The sequence below is a fragment of the Amblyraja radiata genome, chromosome 9, assembly GCF_010909765.2.
Source record: "Amblyraja radiata isolate CabotCenter1 chromosome 9, sAmbRad1.1.pri, whole genome shotgun sequence".
NCBI lineage: Eukaryota > Metazoa > Chordata > Chondrichthyes > Rajiformes > Rajidae > Amblyraja > Amblyraja radiata.
Window position 1 is genome coordinate 31,244,626 of NC_045964.1, and position 23,251 is coordinate 31,267,876.

Genomic DNA, 23,251 nt, shown 5'->3' on the forward strand with positions numbered 1-23,251 from the left:
GCAACCAGTCATTGCTGAGAAGAGATTCGGATCTGGGCGTCCTGACAAAATCTTCCCTTTCCGTCTATCAGTGTTTCTCATGAGCCAAGAGCATTGTCTGAACCAATGCTTTATAGAACAATGCTGGCAACTGTAAACATTCCATTAGACGGCAGGCATTACTTTATGAACATGAACCATTTAACAATGTACAGTAAAGCGAAATGCATCTATTTACCAGGAATCCCTTTACTCCCTGTATATCCATGTGCCTATCCAAAAGCCAAAAGTTTTTATTTTAGAAATCTGCCAAGTGCCTGTTTGTTTGTATACATCTTTCTGGAGTGGCTGGTTCTGTGGAAATCCAATTTAATTATGTTAAATACTTCTTGGACATTCATTAGTATATCTGAAATCAGATCACAAGTTAAATTAATCAAGAGTATTGAGGCGCCATGGTGATTATTTTTTTAATGTTTAGTTTAGTTTATTACTGTCACGTGTACTGAGGTATAGTGAAAAGCTTTTAACTTAGTTTAAAGCTACAGTGTGGAAACAGGTCTTCAGCCCACCAAGTCTGTGCCGACCAATGATAACCCCGTATACTAATTCTATCACATACATGAGGGACAATTTACAGAAGCCAATTAACCTACAAACCTGCACATCTTTGGAGGAAGCTGGAGCACCTCGAGAAAACCCACGCAGTCACAGGGAGAACATACAAACTCCGTAGTCAGGATTGAACCCGGGTCTCTGATATTGTATGGCAGCAACTCTGCTGCTGCGCCACTGTGCCGCCCGTACAAAGATTGTTTGCATACTACCCAGTCAAAAAATATATATATACAAGAATACAATCAAGCCTTCCACAGTGCACAGATAAAGGAAAAAAGGGTTCAAGATTTAGTGTGATATTTAACATTGAAGATCAATGAAGTCTGATTAAAGAAAGTTGTTCAAAGGTCTCCAATGAGGTAGATGAGAGGTCAGGACCGCTCTCCAGAAACAGCTTGATGCATGGTTGCATGGTTTTAAAACTCAGTGCATAATGTTGAAAACTTGTTCAGTCGGGAGTTTTCAAAATATTAAAACATACCTTCAATGTTACATGAAAAAATAGAAGCAATTGAGATATTGTTGAATTTTATTGAACACATTTTGTATGATTTTAATTCATTTAATGTGTCGAAAGAGAATAAAAGGACGTGACCTCAGAATAAAAGGGCATCGTACCTTTAGAAAGGCGATGAAGAGGAATTTATTGAGCCAGAAGGTGGCGAATCTGTGGAATTTATTGCCACAGACGGCGACCGTGGAGGCCAAGTCATTTGGTATTTTAAAGCAGAGATTGACAGGATTAGTAAAGATGTCAAATGTTATGGGGGAAGGCGGGAGAATGGGCTTGAGAGGGAAAAATAATTCAGCCATGATTGAATGGTGGAATAGACTCGATGGACTGAATGTCCTAATTCTGCTTCTAAGACTTACAATCTTATGAACTTATAGTCATAGGTCAAGTTAAGAGATTTTATTTTGCTTTCATTTCCCAAGTTACCGAATCCCATGACTTATTCAGAAACTTTAAACTCAAAGTATAGTTGAATGTAAATATAGTTTCCATAGAAACAAGATCTAGTTACCAGGAATCCCTTTATAACATTTTTCATGGGTGCAGGCTCACCTGATGGCGCGGTTTGTGTCATCGTGTTCATGGTCTTGCATATCACTGGCGTCACCGTGGCTCACCGGTATTTCAGAATTGCACTCGTCCATATCGTCCATAATCGCACTGTTTCTTTCACTGTCGTTGTCATCGCTTCCTTCTTCCATTACCACATCGGTCTCCGCGCCAGGACTAAGCTGATCTATTAGATAAACAAAACATGCAACTCAATCTCACATTCCATCAAGGATGGCGGAACCCAGCATCTAACTAAAGAGATGACATAGAAACCTAGAAAATAGATGCAGGAGTAGGCCATTCGGCCCTTTGAGCCTGCACCGCCATTCAATATGATCATGGCTGATCATCCAAATCAATATCCCATACATGCCTTCTCGCCATACCCCCTGATCCGTTTAGACACAAGGGCCACATCTAACTCCCTCTTAAATCTAGCCAATGCACTGGCCTCAACTACCTTCTGTGGCAGAGAATTCCAGAGATTCACCACTCTGTGTAAAAAATGATTTTCTCATCTTGGTCCTAAAATACTTCCCTCTTATCCTTAAACTGTGACCCCTTGTTCTGGAATTCCCCAACATCGGGAATAATCTTCCTGCATCTAGCCTGTCCAACTCCTTAAGAATTTTGTACGTTTCTATAAGATCCCCCCTCAATCTTCTAAATTCTAGCGTGTACAAGCCGAGTCTATCCAGTCTTTCTTCATATGAAAGTCCTGCCATCCCAGGAATCAGTCTGGTGAACCTTCTCTGTACTCCCTCTATGGCAAGAATGTCTTTCCTCAGATTAGGAGACCAAAACTGTACGCAATACTCCAGGTGTGGTCTCACCAAGACCCTGTACAACTGCAGTAGAACCTCCCTGCTCTTATACTCAAATCCTTTTGCTATGACGTACAGGTTTGTAGGTTAATCGGCTTGGTAAAATTGTAAATTATCCCTAGCATGTGTGGTATAGTGTTAGTGTGCAGGGATCACGGGTTGGCGCGGACGGTGGGCCGAATGGTCTGTTTCCGCGCTGTACCTCGAAACTAACCTAAACAAAACTAAACTAAAAATGTCTGGCAATCTACAGACAACGACCGTACTATTTCTCAGATGCTGACGGAACATTTATATGGAAAAGGATACAAAGTCCTCTTTATCATAAATCCGTATACTGCGGACGGCTTAATTCAAATCGTGTATAGTATTTCCACTGACTGGAACAAACATTTTTCACTGTACCTTGGTGCCCCTGACAATAAACGACACTAAACTTATGTGCTGGAGTAACTCAGTGGGTAAAGCAGCATCTCCGGAGAACATGGATAGCTGACGTTTCGGGTTGGGACCCTTATTCAGTCTTCCCATCACCTATCCACGTTCTTCAGAGATGCTGAGTTACTCCAGCACTTTGGGTCCTTTTGTGAAAACTGACACCTACTTCAAAACTTGATTCCACGTTTGAACATTTATATGTTTTTTTTTGTTTTACAGTTTCAGTGCTTTTGTGTGTAGATTTCACACAAGATCACACATTATATTTACATGATATAGACAGAGTCATATAGGTAGACACAAAATGCTGGAGTAACTCAGCAGGACAGGCAGCATCTCTGGAGAAAAGGAATGGGTGACGATTCGGGTCGAGACACTTCTTCAGACATATAGCATGGAAACAGGCCCTTCGGCCCAACTTGCCCCTGCTGACCAAGATGCCCCATCCACACTAAACCCACCTGCCTATATCTCTTTAACCCTTTCCAATCCACGCACCTGTATAAAGACTGGAGTTCCTCCAACATTGCTTTTTAGTGCAAACTATGGATCTGGGTATGGATATGGATCTATATTCATGATGGATAGATGCAGGATTCTAAAATGACTCCAATTATTTCCCAGCCTCCCAACCTAAAGGTGGTTCAGATTCATTGTATGAAGTGCCAGAAAAGATCAAGAATTTCTTCCAATTTCTCTTTCCATTCGTTGCTGTTGAGAGGGCCATATCCCTCTAAACCTCTCCTATCCTTAATATCAACATGAAACATTTGTGCGTTATTGTGGCAAAAAATGTTTTTGAACGCCAACAACCTCCCAAGTTTTTAAATGTCCCATACAAGACTAATGGTTCAACATATGGAATAGGACTATTCAACTTACCGCCATTACCGGTGTTAACTTCACCCAGGCAATTATTTGCCACCTTAGTGGCGCATCGCTTGTGACAGTTGAACTTGCAATCTAATACGGAAGAAAAACATTTTTTGCCTCAAGCATTGGAAGAGAATATAACATTTTTGTATTAACAGTTCTGATTAAAGCAATTCTGCAAAAATATGGATATGCAAATCAACATCAAAAATTAATTTGATGTCTTTTGATAACTTTTGTGTCATATATTGTGAAAATTGAAGTGGTCATCAGCAAATATTTCCATTTCCAACCTTTTAATACATGTTTGACAGGCCAATTAGCTGCGACTAAATCACTGCACTAATTTTGTTCAGACCAATACTCGGGTCAGCATTAGAGTTGCTGCCTTACAGCGCCAGAGACCCTGGTTCGATCCTGACTATGGGCGCTGTCTGTACGGAGTTTGTACGTTCTCCCAGTGACCATGTGAGTTTGCTCCGGGTGCTCCAGTTTCCTGCCACACTCCAAAGACGTGCAGGTTTGTCAGTTAATTGGCTTTGGTAAAAATTATAAATTGTCCCTAGTATGTAGGATAGTGCTAGTGTACAGGTGATTGCAGGTCAGTGTGGACTTGGTTGGCTGAAGGGCCTATTTTCACACTGTATCTCTAAAGTCTAAAGTCTCTAAAGTATTTCTGTTAATTCTCATGGAAATATGGCAGTTGATAATGTGTCATTATAATTCACAGCCCAGCCTGTGAATGTGGAGCAGAACAACAGACAGCCAACCATGTCATCTCTGGATGCCCGCTCTACCACCCACCAAATGGAGCTCAGTACCTGGCAGACATTGACGCAGAGACAACAACCTGGCTGCTCAACACCCGGCTTGAGATCTAACTATTCCTTTGGTTTATGTTTCATTCGCAAGAAGAAGATTATAATTGGAGATTTGCAACAGAGATAATTTTAACAAGAAATTTGTTCATAATACTGCCTCCCAGAAACTTGTTTCATCTGAATTTCTTTGCTAAGTTGCTCAGTACCAAAACCACATGATTCCTTTATTATTCCATTTGCCTCATTTTTTTTCCACTATGGAAATTCTTGTCACAGCGATGCTTGGCATTTATGAATATGTTTGAATTTTTGTTCTCTGCAACTATGAGCGCAGAAAGTGGCTGCAGTTATACTTCCCCTTTCCATTCAGCAAAAAGGTGTTTCAAAGGAGTCACCAGATCTGATCCGACTGCATTGCATTAAATACCAGAGACGAGACCCATTTGAGGAAATCATCTCGCACCGTCGAGTTTGGCACAATGCAGAAGCTGACGTCAATGCAGTGTGAAATCTGGTTTAAGGAGTCAGAGTCTTCTCAATGTCGTGAGAACAAGCTTGCATTAGGTTCTTAAAATATACCGTCTAAGAAATGGAATAGTAGAGATTTTTTTTTAGAGATACAGCACGGAAACAGGCACTTTGGCCCACCAAATGCATGCCGACCATTGATCACATCATCTCTACGTTATCCCCCTTTCTATTCCATCCCTGACATACTAGGGGCAATTTGCAGAGGCCAATTCACCTACCAACCCGCAAACGGTCATAGAGTCATACAGCCTGAAAACAACCATTTCCACCCAACACGGCCCATCTACACTTGTCCCATCAGCAGGCGTTTGACCCATATCCCTCGAAGCCTATTCGATCCATGTTAGGTCACAGGGAGAACGTGCAAACTCCACACAGACAGCACCCGAGCTCTCCAGCACTGTTAGGCAGCAGCTCTGCCACAGGCCAACTGTGCCGTCCCACAGATGTTAACAATATTAATGCACTTTTAAACTCTTGTTTTCAATATGTCTGTAGCTTCGGCATTGGATTCATCGCATCAGCGAGCTAACAAAATTCCCATGGTATATTTCCGAACATTAAATTAGTTTAGCTTAGTTTATCCTTTACAATAATTTACAATGTTTCTCAAAGCCAATTAACCTACAAACCTGTACATCTTTGGAGTGCTGGAGGAAACCGGAGCACCCGGAGAAAACCCATTCAGTCACAGAGAGAACGTACAAATTCCACAGACAGCACCTGTAGTCCGGATCAAACCCGGGTCTCTGGTGCTGTGAGGCAGCAACTCTACCGCTGTGCCACCGTGCCCCCCTATGGATGATTTTTAGATATCCAGATTATTTTTTTGGGACATAAAACAATGCAGCACAGGAAGAAGCCCATCGGCCTACAATGTTTGTGCTGAACATGATGCCAAGCTAAACTCTTATCTACCTGCACATAATCCATATCTCTCTATTCCCTCTATACCCATGTGCCTTTCCAAAAATCCCTATATTAGAAAGCTGCCAATTCCCTGGTTTTTTAATGCTACTTTCTGGAGTAGTTAGTTCTGTGGAAACAAAATTTAAATTACGTTAATGGCTCTTGGATATTCATTAGTATCTCTGCAATCAGACCCCAAGCTAAATGAATCAAGAGTGTTGAGGTGCTACAAAATGTTATGTTGTTTATAAGCTCCAGAACTGAAGTTGCAAGGATTAAAACTCCGGACCGTGACTTCAGAAGGCTCGCAGGAGGCCACAGCCCTTGCATGGCTAAACTCAAGACCCGGACTGGCGGATTTTTCGAGAGACAACAGTGAAATATTCTAAAATTCTCCCTTTTGAATACCCAGATTCAAGAGGAGCCTGTGGAGCCGTTCTCCTGCTCGTTGGATCCGGCAGACCGCCAGCCTGAAGGGGGAGCCTGCTGTGCCTGCCCCTGCTTGTCCCGTCGAAGTCCAGAGACCAGGAGGATGGAGCCAGCGATGATGGACAAGAGGAGCAAGAGAGGAGAGTGAACCGGGGTCTGGCCTACTGCGCCCTCGTGGTCAGCTGCAAGAGACACACCCCAGGGGAAAAAAATGGACGGGCGAGGAGAGGGACGTGGCGTCCAAGGAAGGAGACGGCTGGCGGTCCGCAGCAGCCTGGGGCTTGTCTGGAACAGGCATCACTCATCAGAGCTGGAGCGTGGACTTTGATAATGGCGCCAAAACATGCACGCAGGCTCAGTGGACTATTTCTGTACAATTGTTAAACGAGGATTGGGGGTATGGCAATAATCTACTCATAATACTGTTTGTAAGATAAAGAATTTCACTGTGTTAGCACTTCATACATGTGACTATAAAAGCACCATTGAATCATTGAAAACTATGTGGAAACTTGTTCAGACAGAAGTTATAATAATATTATAACATATCCTCAAACATGAAAAAATAGATGCAATAGATTTTATTGATCATAATTGAACAAGTTTTGTATGATTTGAATTCATCTGAGTCCAAACTTCATTCAGCAACTTTAAACTCAAAACATAATTTAATGCAAATATTGTTTCCAGAGGAACTGCAGCAGTTTTCATTGCTTAAAACATTGTACATGCATAGTGATTAAAGAACTCACCTTTACACTGCACTCCCTGTCTAAAGAGTCCTTTCAAAAGCTTCTTGCAATACTGGCAAACAGTGGGACGAGCGTAGGAATGGATTACAAATGTGTGAGGCACTTTAACCTTGGAAAGGTAAATCTTATCCAGCTTAATGGGACGGCCAATGTATGGTTGTGAGTTTGAGCGTTTCTCTCTTCCAGTGAAAGACTCAGATGGCGTCTTCTGCTACAAGTAAACAAATTAAAGTGTCATTGTATTTGCAGTTATATTTCTGTAAAATTCACAAAAAAGTTGTAAAAACATGACAAAAGATATCAAATGTATAAGACATTGCTAAGGCTACATTTACTGTATTGCGTTCAGTTTTGGTTGCCATTTTATAGAAAAGGTGTTGTTAAGCGGAAAGGGCACAGAGAAAATTTCCGAGGATGCTACCTAGTCTTGAGGCTTTGAGCTATAGGGAGAGGCTGGGCAGGGTAGGGGTTTATTCTTTGGAGCAATGGAGGATGGGTGACATTATTTAGGTGGATAAGTGGCAGGAACAGTGGAGCTGTGGTAGAGTTGCTGCCTTTTACAGCGCCAGAGACCCGGGTTTGATCCTGACTGCAGGTGCTGCCTGTATGGAGTTTGTACGTTCTCCTTGTGACCGTGTGGGTTTGCTCCGGGTGCTCCGGTTTCCTCCCACATTCCAAAGGAGTACAGGTTTGAAGGTTTATTGGCTTTGGTAAAATTGTCCCTAGTGTGTAAGATAGTGTTAGTGTACGGGGAGATCGCTAGTCGGCACAGACTCGGTGGGCCAAAGAGCCCGTTTCCACGCTGTGTCTCTAAAGTCTAAAGAATGAATGGAATAGATAGAGTCAATGCACAAAGTATTTTACCTAGAGTAGGGGAATCAAGCACCAGAGGACATGGGTTTAAGGTGAGCAGGGGAACCTGAGGAGTAACCTTTTTCATACAGACCGCAGCAGGAGTATGCAACGAGCTGCAGGAGGAGGTATTTGACGCAAGTACTATCACAATGTTTAAGAAACATTTGGACTGGCAAGAGGTTTAGAGGGATATGGGCCAAACGCAGGCAGGTGGGACGAGTGTAGATGGGGCATGTTGAACGGCATAGGCAAGTAGGGTCGAAGGGCCTGTTTCCACGCTGTATGACTTTATGACGTTGTGCCAGGTATTATCTGATCATTTAGGAATGCTACATATTATAGAAACACATTTCTATCACTATTTTTTTCTTGCACCCTTAACACAGCAATTTGCACTTTGATTGGCTTAAATTTCTACCCCAATTGGTTCACACTTAGCTATCAGAGAGCATTATACAGGGTGAAAAGACATATGTTGAGCCAGTTTTAAAGTGCTTTGGAGAATTAGAGGGTTAAGCAAGTGCAATATGGAGCGAGGAACATGAAGTTGCCGATAAACAAGGACATTTAGGTTGAACATCAAATGAATATACAATCTTTACTTCATGTTACCACATCGGAAATACGATGCTGATTTCCAATTAATGATTCAGCAGCAGTCAACTTGTGCATGGGTTTTAAAATACTGCTTTATCTGAATTCTAAAACATTTGCACTTTACATTTTCTCAGCTTCGGCAGATGCTACAAGTACACCTATTATGCAACTTAAATACTAATGCACTGAACTCACAGTATGTTGGTATTTATACCACAAGTGTGAGGGGAGATTGCTGAATAACAAATGCATCCGTTTACATAATTTATTCCATTGTTGGCTGTAGGATTACTTCTCCTGTCGCTTATTTCTTTAGACCTTCCGCAAAACCAATCCCAGTGCCATATTTTCGGAGGCAAGATTTCAATGATATAATGAAGCTATGGAGCCTACTCCCAATTTAAACATTGATTACTTTGAATTAAATTAGATGTAACGAGGACAAAAATGAGATGTATATAATTTATCATTTTGTATCCAAAAATATCTTTGAATAAACAGCAGCAGATTTTCCATGACTGACTCACTGGAATTTAAATATTAAGAAACAAATATAGTTAGTTTAAGTTTATTACTATTGTTCACGAGTACCGAGGTACAGTGAAAAGCTTTTTGTTCCGTGCTATCAAGTCAGCCAAAAGACTATACATGATTACAATCAAGCCATCCACGGTGTACAGATACAGGTTAAGGGTATAAGGTTTGGTGCAAGATAAAGTTCAGTAAAGGGCAATTTAAGATAGTCTGAGGGTCTCCAATGAGCTAGATGGCAGGTCAGGACATTTAGTTTATTATTGTCACTTGTACAGAGGTACAGTGACAAGCTTTTTCATTGCTTGCTATCCAGTCAGCAAAAAGACTATACAAGCTATTCACAGTGTACATATACAGGATAAAGGGAATAATGTTTAGTGCAGGATAAAATCCAGTGAAGTCTGATTAAAAATAGTTCGAAAATCTCCAGTGAGGTGGATAGGAAGTCAGGACTGCTCTCAAGATGGTGATAGGATAGTTCAGTTACCTGATTACAGCTAGAAGAAACTATCTCTGAATCTGAAAGTATGTTTCCACACTTCTGTGACTCATAGACTCTTACAGCATGGAAACAGGCCCTTTGGCCCAACTTGCCCATGCCGACCAAGATGTCCCATCTACGCTTCCAAGATGTTTCAGCAATGCTACTACTGTGGTTGAGAGAGATGCAATTTCAAATTGGCTTGTGCAAATTGCCCCTGGTGTATAGAATAAAAAGAGTGTACATTGGTCGGCGCCGACACGGTGGGCCGAACGGCCTATGTACACACCTTCTCACCAGAAATGCTGCCTGTCCCGCTGAGTTACTACGGCATTTTGTATCTATCTATAAACTAAACTAAAAGATTGAAATCAGAAATATGCTATCCATTTGGAGAATGCATTCCTTAAATTTGGAATACTGAAATCAGTACTAGAATCTGTCAACATTAGAAACATAGACATAGACACTCTTAAACTATTTAACTTTATATTGCAATAAACTGAAATATCAACCATTTAGCAAGTCAGTGGAGTTAAATCAGTGGAGTGGTATTTGAACCTATTGGGCTTTTCTTTGCGATCAACACTATCAATAAATGTTCTTAAAGAGCACCTCCTCCCTTCACATGGCAGTGAAGAACTTGATTTATATTTGAGCAGCGATCAAAAATGCCATCCATCAGTTCCAGAATGTTAGCAACAGGTAGAACATAGCAATGAACATCAAAGATTTGCACTATGTTTTCTCAGTGGTAACCATTTTAAGGTTTTATTTGACAAGCACATAATTCGAATTTAAAAACAAACACTTCTCCTACGTAGCAAATGATTAAAAGGTAAAAGGTCTACACCAGCAGCCGATATTTGTGCAGTTTTATTTTGCATTTATTTATCCCACAGACATTTTTACAGGTTTTTAAAGGTGTTCTGTTAAACAGCTGCTTTTATTTTGTTGTAAACACAAACCTCTTATGTCTAATCCCACGAGTCACTCAATAGGAAGCATTAAACATTCAGTGTAAATTACAAATGCATTTGAAGATTTAATTAAACTGCATAAACTACACACATTACTTTATTCACAATCAAACTAGCAGGCTTGTTATAGACTACGTTTATATTTTGTGTATCTGGTAGCAAAAATGCCAAATAAGGATGTATCATAGTCCTCTCATTAACTAGAGAGCGGTACCAATCTACCATCTTCCTCATTGGAGACACTTGGACTACCTTTAATCAGCCTTTATCTTGCACTAAACGTGATACACTTTACCCTGTATCTGTACACTGTGGACGGCTTGATTGTAACCATATATAGCATTTTCACCAACTGGATAGCATGCAACAAAAAAGGTTTTTCACTGTACCTCGGTACACGTGACAATAATAACTTAAACTAAACTAATTTTACCTTTAGACTTTACTCTAATTTAGAGATGCAGAGTGGAAACAAGCCCTGAGGCCCACTGAGTCCAAGCCGACCAGCAACCACCCTGTACTCTAACACTATCCTACACACTAGGGACAATTTACAATTTACAAAAGCCAATTAACCTACAAACCTGTACGTCTTTAGAGTGTGGGAGGAAATGGGAGCACCTGGAGAAAGCCCATGCGGTCACAGGGAGATCGTACAAACTCCGCACATACAGAACCCGTAGTCAGGATTGAACCTGGGTCACTGCCGCTTTAAGGCAGCAACTCTAACGCTGCACCACTGTGTCCCCCCTATGTGACTGCACTCCAGAGCAAAGGTTTCCAGAGTGCAGAGGTTGATCTCTGGTATGTATGGAGTTGGACCTCCAAGCAACTGTGGACATCTGCATGGGACCATAGAAGTAGGGGGACTTTACCTTCAACGTCCATGCAGGGCTCATCTTATAGAGATGTATAAGATCATGAGAGAATTATATAGGGTAAATGCACAGTCTTTTTTTTACCCATAGTAGGGGAATCAAGAACCAGAGAACATAGATTTAAGGTGAGGGGGAAAGATTTGATAGGAGCCCGAGGGGCAACTTTTTTAAACAAGGGGTGGTAGGTTTATGGAACGAGCTGCTGGAGGAGGTAGCTGAGGCAGGTACAATCACTTCAAAAAAGATTCGGACTGGTACATGGATAGGATAGGTTTAGAGGGACGAGGGCCAAACGCAAGCAGGTGGGACTAGTGTAGATAGGGCATGGTGGTCGGTATGGGCAAGGTGAGCCAAAGGGCCTCTTTCAACACTATGACCCTATGACTCTATAAAGTTCTGAAATCCAGATGATATAGCAGGCACTTCAAGGCGTCCATAAAGGACACTAGATTAATTGTAAAGATAAGTAAGCCACCACCAGTGTTCTCCCTGAGGTCCACATCTTCAGCCGTGAGGTCTTCACACCTCAGTTGGCTCCTTCGGTCATGAGGGGAGATTATCAGGCGGATATGGGAAAAGTGTTAAGGATGTATTCCTTGAAGAACTACAACATCCCCACTAGCTCCTGGGAATCTCTCGCTCATTACTACTTAAAGTGGAGAAAAGCATTGGGATTGTTATGAAGAGCCTCTCGTACATGTATTGGGAGATTACAGTGGCCCTGCATAAGCATTGGAATTACATGTCCACCACTGATTGTCCGACAACTGGTGGTCTGGCCCCTCCTTAATCTAAATAAATTCCCCCTGAAAGTGTGGCTGGGTGAGGCAGCCAATCTCGATCTCATTTGGACTCCGGCCTGGTCGGAGCCGGCAGCTCCGTTCCTGTAGCTGACTTCCGTGGCCTACTTTGCGGGCAGGTATCTCGGCTCCGTAAGACTGCGACCTATGTTGGTCCGGCAAAACGGATAACCCCGAAATGCTCTGGAACCAAGGATGCTGGAAAATCTGTGGTGGACCTGTAGCAGACAGCTCACAAACAACCCAAATCACCCCCTTCCCCCACCCCCACCTAACGCTACCATCCCAGCCTCATTTGCCACCTCAGAGCCCCACACAGCTGGATGGAAGTGGGCTGTCCTAAATCCTAAAGGATAAGAGATAACTTGGCCTGTAGTTGCTAGAGTTTGAGGAAGAATGAGAGGAGGGCATTGCATTGAAACTTACCGAATAGTGAAATGCCTGGATAGAGTGAATGTGGAGAGGGTGTTTCCACTAGTGGGAGAGTCTAGGACCAGAGGCCCTAGCCTCAGAATAAAAGGACGTAGCTTTAGAAAGACAATGTGGAAGAATTCCTTTAGTCAGAGGGTGGTGAATCCGTGGAATTCATTGCCACAGACGGCTGAGCAGGTCGAGTCAATGGATATTTTTAAGGTGGCGATTGATAAATTCTTAATTAGTAAGGATGTCAGGGGAGAAGGCAGGAGAATGTGCCTGGGTCCTGGACTTTCTGACCGCCAGGCCCCAGGTGGTCAAGATGGGTAGAAACACCTCCAACCCCCTCACCCTGAACACAGGATCACTCCAGGGTTGCGTCTTCTGCCCCCTACTCTACTCTACACACATGACTGTGTGGCCAGGTTCAGCTCCAACTCTATCATTAAGTTTGCTGCTGACACAGTGATGGTGGGCCTGATCTCCGATAACGATGAGAAGGCCTACCTGGAGGAGGTGGCTGACATCCTGGCACTCTGGTTGTCAGGATAACAACCTCCTCTTGAATGCCACAAAAACTAAAGAGCTGATTGTGGACCAAGGACGTACACTGGGGATTAATGGGACAACTGTGGATAGGGTGAGCAACTTTAAATACCTGGGAGTCCACATCACAGAGGATCTGACATAGACAACACACACTGCCACACGGGTGAGAAAGGCAAGGCAGCACCTTTACCACCTCAGGCAGCTGAGAAAATTCAGAGTCTCTCTGAGGATCCTTCCATCCTTCTACTCTGGTGCTGTAGAAAGCATCCTGACCGGAAACATCTCTGTCTGGTTTGGCAACAGCTCTGCCCAGGACGGGAAGGCTCTGCAGAGAGTAGTGTGTTTGGCCGAATGCACCACGGGAACTACACTCCCCCTCCTGCAGGACCTATATACCAGGAGGTGCAGATCCAAAACCTGCAGGATCATGAAGGACCCCTACTACCCCAGCAACGGACTGTTCCAGCTGCTGCGGTCAGGCAAGCGCCTCCGCTGTCATGCAGCAAAAACAGAGAGGCTGAGACAGAGTTTCTTCCCACAGGCCATCAGGACTGTAAACTCTGATCTCACCAGGGCATAAATACTGTTGCGTCTTCTTTTTTTAATGTAAATACTGGTTCTGTTCTATTCTGTTCTGTTGTTCTGCACAGTCCCGCAAGCGTTGCCACTTTCATTTCACTGTACATCTTGTATGTGTATGTGACAAATAAAGTTGACTTAACTTGACTGGGGTTGAAAGGATAAGATAGATCAGCCATAATTGATTGGCGGAGTAGACTTGATGGGCTGAATGGCCTAATTCTGCTCCTATAACTTACGAATTTATAAACAATAGACAATAGACAATAGGTGCAGGAGTAGGCAATTCGGCCCTTTGAGCCAGCACCACCATTCAATGTGATCATGGCTGATCATTCCCAATCAGTATCCCTTTCCTGCCTTCTCCCCATATCCCCTATCTTTAAGAGCCTTATCTTGTTCTCTCTTGAAAGTATCCAGAGAACTGGCCTCCACCGCCCTCTGAGGCAGAGAATTCCACAGACTCACAACTCTCTGTGTGAAAAAGTGTTTCCACATCTCCGTTCTAAATGGCTTACCCCTTATTCTTAAACTGTGGCCCCTGGTTCTGCACTCCCCCTACATCGGGAACATGTTTCCTGCCTCTAGCGTGTCCAAACCCTTAATAATCTTATATGTTTCAATAAGATCTCCTCTCAACCTTCTAAATTCTAGAGTATACAAGCCCAGCCGCTCCATTCTCTCAGCATATGACATCCCGGAAATTAACCTTGTGAACCTACGCTGCACTCCCTCAATAGCAAGAATGTCCTTCCCCAAATTAGGGGACCAAAACTGCACACAATACACCAGGTGTGGTCTCACTAGGGCCCTGTACAACTGCAGAAGGACCTCTTTGCTCCTATACTCAACTCCTCTTGTTATGAAGGCGAACATGCCATTTGCTTTCTTCACTGCCTGCTGTACCTGCATGCTTTCTTTCATTGACTGATGAACAAGGACCCCCAGATCCCAATGTACTTCCCCTTTTCCCAACTTGACACCATTTAGATAATTATCTGCCCTCCTGTTTTTGCTACCACAGTGGATAACCTAACATTTATCCACATTAAACTGCACCTGCCATGCATCTGCCCACTCACCCAACCTGTCCAAGTCACCCTGCATTCTCACAGCATCCTCCTCACAGTTCACACTGCCACCCAGTTTTGTGTCATCTGCATAATTGCTAATGTTACTTTGAATTTCTTCATCTAAATCATTGATATATATTGTAAATAGCTGCGGTCCCAGCACCGAGCCTTGCGGTACCCCACTAGTCACTGCATGCCATTCTGAAAGGGACCAGTTAATCCCTACTCTTTGTTTCCTGTCTGCCAACCAATTTTCTATCCACGTCAGCACTCTACCCCCAATACCATGTGCTCTAATTTTGCCCACTAATCTCCTATGTGGGACCTTATCAAATGCATTCTGAAAGTTCAGGTACACTCCATCCACTGGCTCTCCCTTGTCCATTTTCCTAGTTACATCCTCAAAAAACTCCAGAAGATTAGTCAAGCATGATTTCCCCTTTGTAAATCCATGCTGACTCGGACCGATCCTGTTACTGCTATCCAAATGTGCCGCTATTTCATCTTTTATGATTGACTCCAGCACCTTCCCCACCACCGATGTCAGGCTAACTGGTCTATAATTCCCTGTTTTCTCTCCTGCTTTTCTTAAAAAGTGGGATAACATTAGCTACCCTCCAATCCACAGGAACTGATCCTGAATCGAAAGAACATTGAAAAATGATCACCAATGCGACCACGATTTGTAGAGCCACTTCCTTAAGTACCCTGGGATGCAGACCATCAGGCCCTGGGGATTTATCTGCTTTCAGACTCATCAGTCTATCGAACACCATTTCCTGCCTAATGTGAATTTCCTTCAGTTCCTCCATCACCCTAGATCCTCTGGCCACTAGTACATCAGGAAGATTGTTTGTGTCCTCCTGAGTGAAGACAGATACAAAGTACCTGTTCAACTCATCTGCCATTTCCTTGTTCCCCATAATAAATTCACCTTTTTCAGTCTTCAAGGGTCCAACTTTGGTCTTAACTAATGTTTTCCTCTTCACATACCTAAAGAAGCTTTTATTATCCTCCTTTATATTCTTGGCTACCTCGTACCTCATCTTTTCTCCCCGTATGGCCTTTTTAGTTATCTTCTGTTGCTCTTTAAACATTACCCAATCCTCTTGCTTCCTGCTCATCTTTGCTACGTTGTACTTCTCTTTTATTTTTATACTCTCCCTGACTTCCCTTGTCAGCCACGGTCGCCCCTTACTCCCCTTGGAATCTTTCTTCCTCTTTGGAATGAACTGATCCTGCATCTTCTGTATTATTCCCAGAAATACCTGCCATTATTGTTCCACTGTCATCTCTGCTAGGGTCTCTTTCCAGTCAACTTTGGCCAGCTCCTCCCTCATGGCTCCATAGTCCCCTTTGTTTAACTGTAACACTGACACCTCCGATTTACCCTTCTCCCTCTCAAATTGTAGATTAAAACTTACCATATTATTGTCACTACCTCCAAATGGCTCCTTAACCTCCAGTTCCCTTTATCAAATCTGGTTTATTACACAACACTAAATCCAGAATTGCCTTCTCTCTGGTAGGCTCCAGTACAAGCTGTTCTAAGAATCCATCACAGAGGCACTCCACAAACTCCCTTTCTTAGGGTTCAGTACCAACCTGGTTTCCCCAGTCTACCTGCATGTTGAATTCTCCCATAACAACCGTAGCATTACCTTTACAACATGCCAATTTTAACTCTTGATTCAACTTGCACCCTATAACCAGGCTACTGTTTGGGGGCCTGTAGATAACTCCCATTCGGGTCTTTTTACCCTTACAATTCCTTAGTTCTATCCATACTGACTCCACATCTCCTGTTTCAATGTCACCCCTCACAAGGGACTGAATTTAATTCCTCACCAACAGAGCTACCCCACCCCCTCTGCCCACCTGTCTGGTTTTTCGATAGGACGTATACCCTTGAATATTCAGTTCCCAGCCTTGGCCCTCTTGCAGCCATGTCTCAGTAATTCCCACAACATCATACTTGCCAAATTCTAACTGAGCCTCAAGGTTGTCCACTTTATTTCTTATACTTCGCGCATTCATAGACAACACTTTGACCGGTATCCATCTCCCCTCTCACACCGCTCATAATTGGCCCTGACCTTACTCTCTTATCCTTCCCATTAATTCAGGAGTCTTTTGTAACTTTTCCTGTACTCACTTCCCCTTTAATTTTTTTACTTTTTATACTCCCAATTTGTCAATCCCTCCCCCCCCCCCCCCACTATTTAGTTTAAACCTGCCTGCCAGAACGTCAGTCCCCCTCCAGTTAAGGTGTAACCCATCTCTTTTGTACGGGTCACCCCTATCGCAGAAGAGATCCCAGTGGTCTATAAATCTAAATCCTTGCTCCCTACACCAGCCCCTCAGCCATACCTTCAGATCCCCTATCTCCCTGTTCCTGTCCTCACTAGCACGAGGTAGTGGAAGCAATCCAGAGATAATCATCCTAGAAGTCCTGCTTTTCAGTCTTTTTCCTAACTCTCTAAACTCACGTTGCAGAACCTCCTTCCTCTTCTTTACAATGTCGTTTGTGCCCACGTGCACAACTACTGCCGACTGTTCACCTTCCCTCTCGAGGATGTTCTGAATTTGGTTCGTGACATCTTGAACCCTGGCACCAGGGAGGCAACAGACCATCCGCGAGTCTTTTAACGACAGCAATCATGACACTGCTCACTGTGTGAGGACAACTGCTACTGCAAGTCTCCTGGATTCCTGTTGCTCACATCATCTGACATGGCACAGTTGCATATTAGTTTCACTTGCTATTACACTTGTTTCAAAAGATAATTATTGCAGTACTTCAGATTAAGTCTGATTCCTCAGTGTAGATAAATGGGCTATTAATAACACGGGAAACGTACACATGCAAAGTCTATGCCTTGAAAGATCGGAACTAAGAAGCATGTTTTTTTCATTTACAAGGTGAAAGAGTTTAAAGGCAGAAAATGTCACACTGCACCTGCTGCTCTTATTCCACATTGGGCAATGAATAGTTCCGCGCCGCTCCTGTATTTGGTAAAACACGAGGTACCTTTATCCTCGATATGCAGCTTTGAAAACAGCAAGTCCCTTGAAGGTATCATCCACTATCATGGCATCTCATGTGTCAGCACACTGTCTGGTTTAATGTCATTTATCTTTTTCATCAATATTTTTTATTCTATTTAAATTTTAAACAAGCTCTCGACATGTTGCCTTCTTGGGTGTCACTTTAGATGGCAGATCAGGCTTATGCAAGGTCAGGATGCAGACGCCTCTCTCTGGATACCAGACTGACCCAGTGATGGCTCCCAAACTAGAGGTTCATTGGGTGGCCAAGCTGGCCATCCGCGAGTCATGGCGCCAGGCGGAAGATTGCTTTACCCAAGCCAGATGCTTGCCCCTTTTTCAGGGGTACATCCGTGCCCGGGTTGTGTTAGAGAGGGACATAGTTGTATAGTAGTTACTTAGTATATCAGTAAGGATTGTAACATAGTTGTTTGAAAATTTAGTGTCCAGATAATTTGGTGATTTTGTACTATGGTAGTGGGTGTGTTACCATGGTTTTGCTTTGTATCGTGACCATAATTAAATAAATTATTTCTGATACTACAAAAAAAAGCTGGTTACGCCTGCCCGAGCCGGCTGCCTGCCCCTTTCCGGGGTTACGTCCACACCCAGGTGATGTTGGAGAGGGACTACGCACTGTCCACGGGCACCCTGGGGGATTTCCAGGACCGCTGGGCACCGCGGGGGGTTGAATGCATCCTTGCGAAGGATTGTAACATAGTTGTATAGTAGTTTATTTAGTATATTTGTTTGTCTTGTATTATGGCGGTGGGTTCTGTTTTGTTTTATAGTATTGTAAATATTATTTTTAATAGTTAAATAAATGTTTTGATTAAATAAAAGAGGTTCATTGGGGACAAGGCCTCTGATCATTCAAAGATCAGCTGGGTGCAGGATCTATCATTGGCTGGGATTAGCATTGCTATCCCGAAGGGGGCAGACTGATCACGAAGGGTCAGAATGGTCCTGACCTGAAAGATCACCTATTCACATTCTCCAGAGATGCTGCCTGACCCACTGTGTTACTCCAGCACTTTGTGTCCTTTTGTTATTTAAAAATCATATTATGCAAGTAATTTCGTAGTGCTAAAGAAGGATCCCAACTCAAACCATTAGCCCTACCCACAAATGCTGCCTGATCTGCTGTTACTCCAGCACTTTGTGTTCTTTTGTGTAAACGAAGCATCTGCAGTTCCTTGCTTCTATTTTTTTTAATAACCTTCAATTAAGATAGCTCCAATTCAAGATGAACAGTTAACTGCTTACCTGAGATTAAATGCTGGCAATCTGAGCTAATTAACATTATCATCTCATAGATATTCATTTAATTAAAATTAGCTGTTGAGTGACAATGACCTGGCTAATATTAGTGTTTAATTGAACCCTGGGGTAATGCCAGCACTTGAGTAATATTCAATGGAATAATATCAATATTTCAATTATTTTTATTTGGTTATCATTATTAGCTCAGTGATAACCATTGAAGCTGATACTCACATTCCAGTAACACTGAGTGAGCTGGTGTTAGTATTACTGTAACACCTTTAAGATAAAAATATATTAATAACATCCATTGGGGTAGTATTTCAAAGAGACTCATTCAGTTAATGTTAACATTTTGATGGGCTAATGGATATATCCCTATGGCACCCTGTGTGTTAATGACACCATGGACTATTAGCAGCTCCACATTAAAAAGGTTAGCGATGATTTCACTGACATTGAGCCAATGTTGTATTGCAGATAAATTTGCACAATTAACAGCGTAGCAGTGGAATTTAATAGGGAAGCAAAATTTCAATAACATTGAAATTAAATTGAGCAGTGGAAGGCCGCGGCCAGTAGAGGGAGCCGCCAAGCCAGCCCCTGCTTGTTCCCGAAGAGGATAGAATTTGTGTATGAGGATCGCTGGTCGGCGTGGACTTGGTGGGCCGAAAGGCCTGTTTCCACGCTGTATCTCTAAACTAAACTATACACACCATACACTGTTGAAACAGTTGCCTCTCATGTTTCAATTAAATCTTTCCCATTTCAACTTAAACCTATGTCCTCTGGTATTTGGTTGCTCTACTCTGGGGAAAAGACTCTGAACATTCATCCGATCCATTTCCCTTGTTATTCACTCTACCACGATCCCCATCATGATCCCCTCAAGGTGAATGAAGAAGAGGAGTTGAGAAGGGTGACTGGGATGGCAGGAAATATGCGTGCACACCAGGATGGGCGAGGGGGGCAGAGGAAAGAGGGGAGGGTTGTTAGAGGGGTATGTTACTTGAAATTTGAGAATTCAGTGTTCATACTGTTGGGCTGTAAGCTACCCAAGCAGAAAATAAAGCGCTGTTCTTCCAGTTTGCGTGTGGCCTCACGCTGGCTGTGGAAGAGGTCAAGGACAGAGAAGACTGCATAGGGAGATAATATATAACCAAAACCCTCTGGCTGTACTTTTCACTCCTCCTTATCTAACACAATCCTTTCAGTCTGAAGAAGGGTCTCGACCGAAACGTCACCCATTCCTTTTCTCCAGAGATGCTGTCTGACCCACTGAGTCACTCCAGCATTTTGTGTCTGTCTACAATTCTTACAGGATTGGACCGAGGAGATACCGAGGAGGAAACGTTTCTTCCCCTAGAGGGAAGTGAACCATTAGTGGTAGATTTTAGTTTTAGAGATACAGCGTGGAAACAGGCCCTATGGCCCACCAGATCCACACCGACCAGGAAGACGTGCAAACTCCATAGAGCCAAGCACCCATAGTCAGGGTCAAACCCGGGTCTTGGGTGCTTTAAGGCAGTAGCTCTACCACTGTGCCACTGTGCCGCCCTAGAAGGCAGCTAATCCCTCAGCACATTCACAAAAAGAGTTAAATATTCTTCATAGGGATAGAGAGATAGTGAAATAAGGGAAGAAAGTGTGAGCAGTTCATAAGTTATAGGAACATTTTTGGCCATTAGGCCCATCAAGTCTACTCCGCCACTCAATCATGGCTGATCTATCTTTACCTCTCAACCCCATTCTCCTGCTTTCTCCCCATAACCCCTGACACCCCTATTAATGGAACCTTCTGGAAGTAGCGGCGCTGCCAAGCAGCTGCGGCTCACCTCCAGTCTGTCTGTCTTTTCCTTTTTTTTTGTTTTTTTGTCTTGTTAGATGAATGTTTTAGTTTATGTTTAGTTGTGTATGTGTGGGGGGAAACTTTTTTTAAACCTCTTCTTTCAACGGGGATGCAACTTTTTCCTTGTCGTATCTCCGTCTCCATCTGCGCTGAGGCCTAATATCGTGGAGCTGGCGGCCTCCAACTAGAATCGACCTTGAGGCTCTAGTGGCAGAGCTTGTGGACTCACCATCACAGAGCTGGCTGGCTTCGGAGGCTGTGGCTGCAACCCGACTTCGGAGCTTCGGAGGCTTCGGCCGCGGGCCTGTGGACGGTAACATCAGGAGCTCGCAGGTCCCAGGTTGTTGACCGATTCTCGGGAGCTCCCGCAACAACAGCTTCGTCCGCTGGACTGGAGGTTGCAGCTTCGTCCGCCCCGGGTCGCAGAGTTTGAATTGGCCCGTTCACGGAGCTTGGAATCGGCCGCGGGACTTACCATCACCTGGCAGGGGCCCCAACATCGAGAGCCTGGATCTCCTCAATGCAGCGGGAGAACAAGCAAGGAAGAGATAAGACTTTTTGCCTTCCATCACAGTGAGGAGGTGCCTGGAGATTCACTGTGATGGATGTTTGTGTTAAACTGTGTTCATTGTGTGTTCTGTTGCTTTTTTTTCTGTCATGACTGCAAGGTACGCAATTTCGTTCAAACTATTGTTTGAATGACAATAAAGAAAACTCTCTCTAACATCAAGAATCTATCAATCTCCTCAAAAATATCCAAAGATTTGGCCTCCACATCTGTCTGTGGCAATGAATTCCACAGATTCATCACCCTCTGACTAAAACAATTCCTCTGCATCTCTTTTCTAAAAATACGTAGTCCTTTCCTTCTGAGGCTGTGCCTTCTGCTCCTAGACTCTCCCACCAGTGGAAACATCCTCTCCACGTCCACTCTATCCTGGCCTTTCAACTATTCGGTAAGTTTCAATGAGGTGTCCCCTCTTCCTTCTAAACTCTAATGAGTACAAGTGCAGCGCCGTCAAACGCTCATCATATACTAACCCAATCATTCCTGGGATCATTCTCGTAAACTACCTTTGGACCCTCTCCAATGCCAACACATCTTTCTTCGGATATGGGGCCCAAGCTAAATGTGGAATGATCTGCCACCATCATATTGAATGGCAAACCAAGCTATCATTTTATCGGGATGAATCACAGGATAATCTGGAACAGCTCCATCCACGACCCCAAGAAACTGCAGACAGTTATGGATGTAGCCCAGATCATCACGCAAACCAACCTCCCTACCATTGACTCTATACATCTACACTTCACACTGCCTCGGCAAGGCCACCAGCATAATCAAGGACCAGTCTCACCCTGATCATTCCCTCTTATCCCCTCTCCCATCAGGCAAGAGGTACAGAAGTTTGAAGATGTATACCTCTAGATTCAGGGACAGTTTCTTCCCAGCTGCTATCTAGCAACTGAACCATCCTCGCATCAGCTAAAGAGCTGTCCTGACCTCCCATCTATCTCATTATAGACCTTCAAACTATCTTTAATTGGATGTGTAGGAAGGAATTTCAGATGCTGATATATACCAACTATAGACTCAAAGTGCTGGAGTAACTCAGGGGTCAGGAAGCATCTCTGAAGAAGGGTTCAGACCCGAAACTTCATCTATTCGATTTCTCCAATGATGCTGCCTGACCCTCTGAGTTACTTCAGCATTTTGTGTCAATCTTTAATCTGACTTTGCTGGACTTCATCTTGTACTAAATGTTATATGCTTTAACCTCCACCTGTACACCATGGACGATTTGATTGTAATTGTGTGGTCTTTCTGCTGACTGCATAGCATGCAACAAAAAAGCTTTTCACTGTACCTCGGCACACGTGACAATAATAAACTAAACTAAACTATCTATCCTTGAGAAATGAGAATTGAGAATTGATACTATTATTTGGAAGATTTTCATATAATTAACGATTTCAGTAGAATGCATTGTATTAATGGCACATTAGGGTTACAAAAATATTTCATAGGCAGTTGTGACGATGGATCATGTTTGATGGGTTTATCATCAAATAATTCTGTCCTTTTGGTGACATTCTCAGAGGCACGC

General features: G+C 43.2%; 1 protein-coding gene across 2 annotated transcripts in view; it reads right to left on the reverse strand.

The window, feature by feature from the left end:
* Positions 1-23,251, reverse strand: part of prkd1 (protein kinase D1) — a 187,519-nt gene that overhangs the window by 51,204 nt on the left and 113,064 nt on the right. Inside the window, exons 5-7 of one of the 2 annotated variants that reach the window (XM_033026982.1) lie at positions 7,241-7,448; positions 3,808-3,888; positions 1,664-1,847 (exon numbers count right to left, since the gene is read on the reverse strand). In XM_033026982.1, coding sequence (XP_032882873.1) covers positions 1,664-1,847; positions 3,808-3,888; positions 7,241-7,448 — 473 coding nt within the window. Of the gene's footprint in view, positions 1-1,663; positions 1,848-3,807; positions 3,889-7,240; positions 7,452-23,251 lie in introns of both variants that reach the window. The other variant, XM_033026981.1, reaches the window with a different exon arrangement.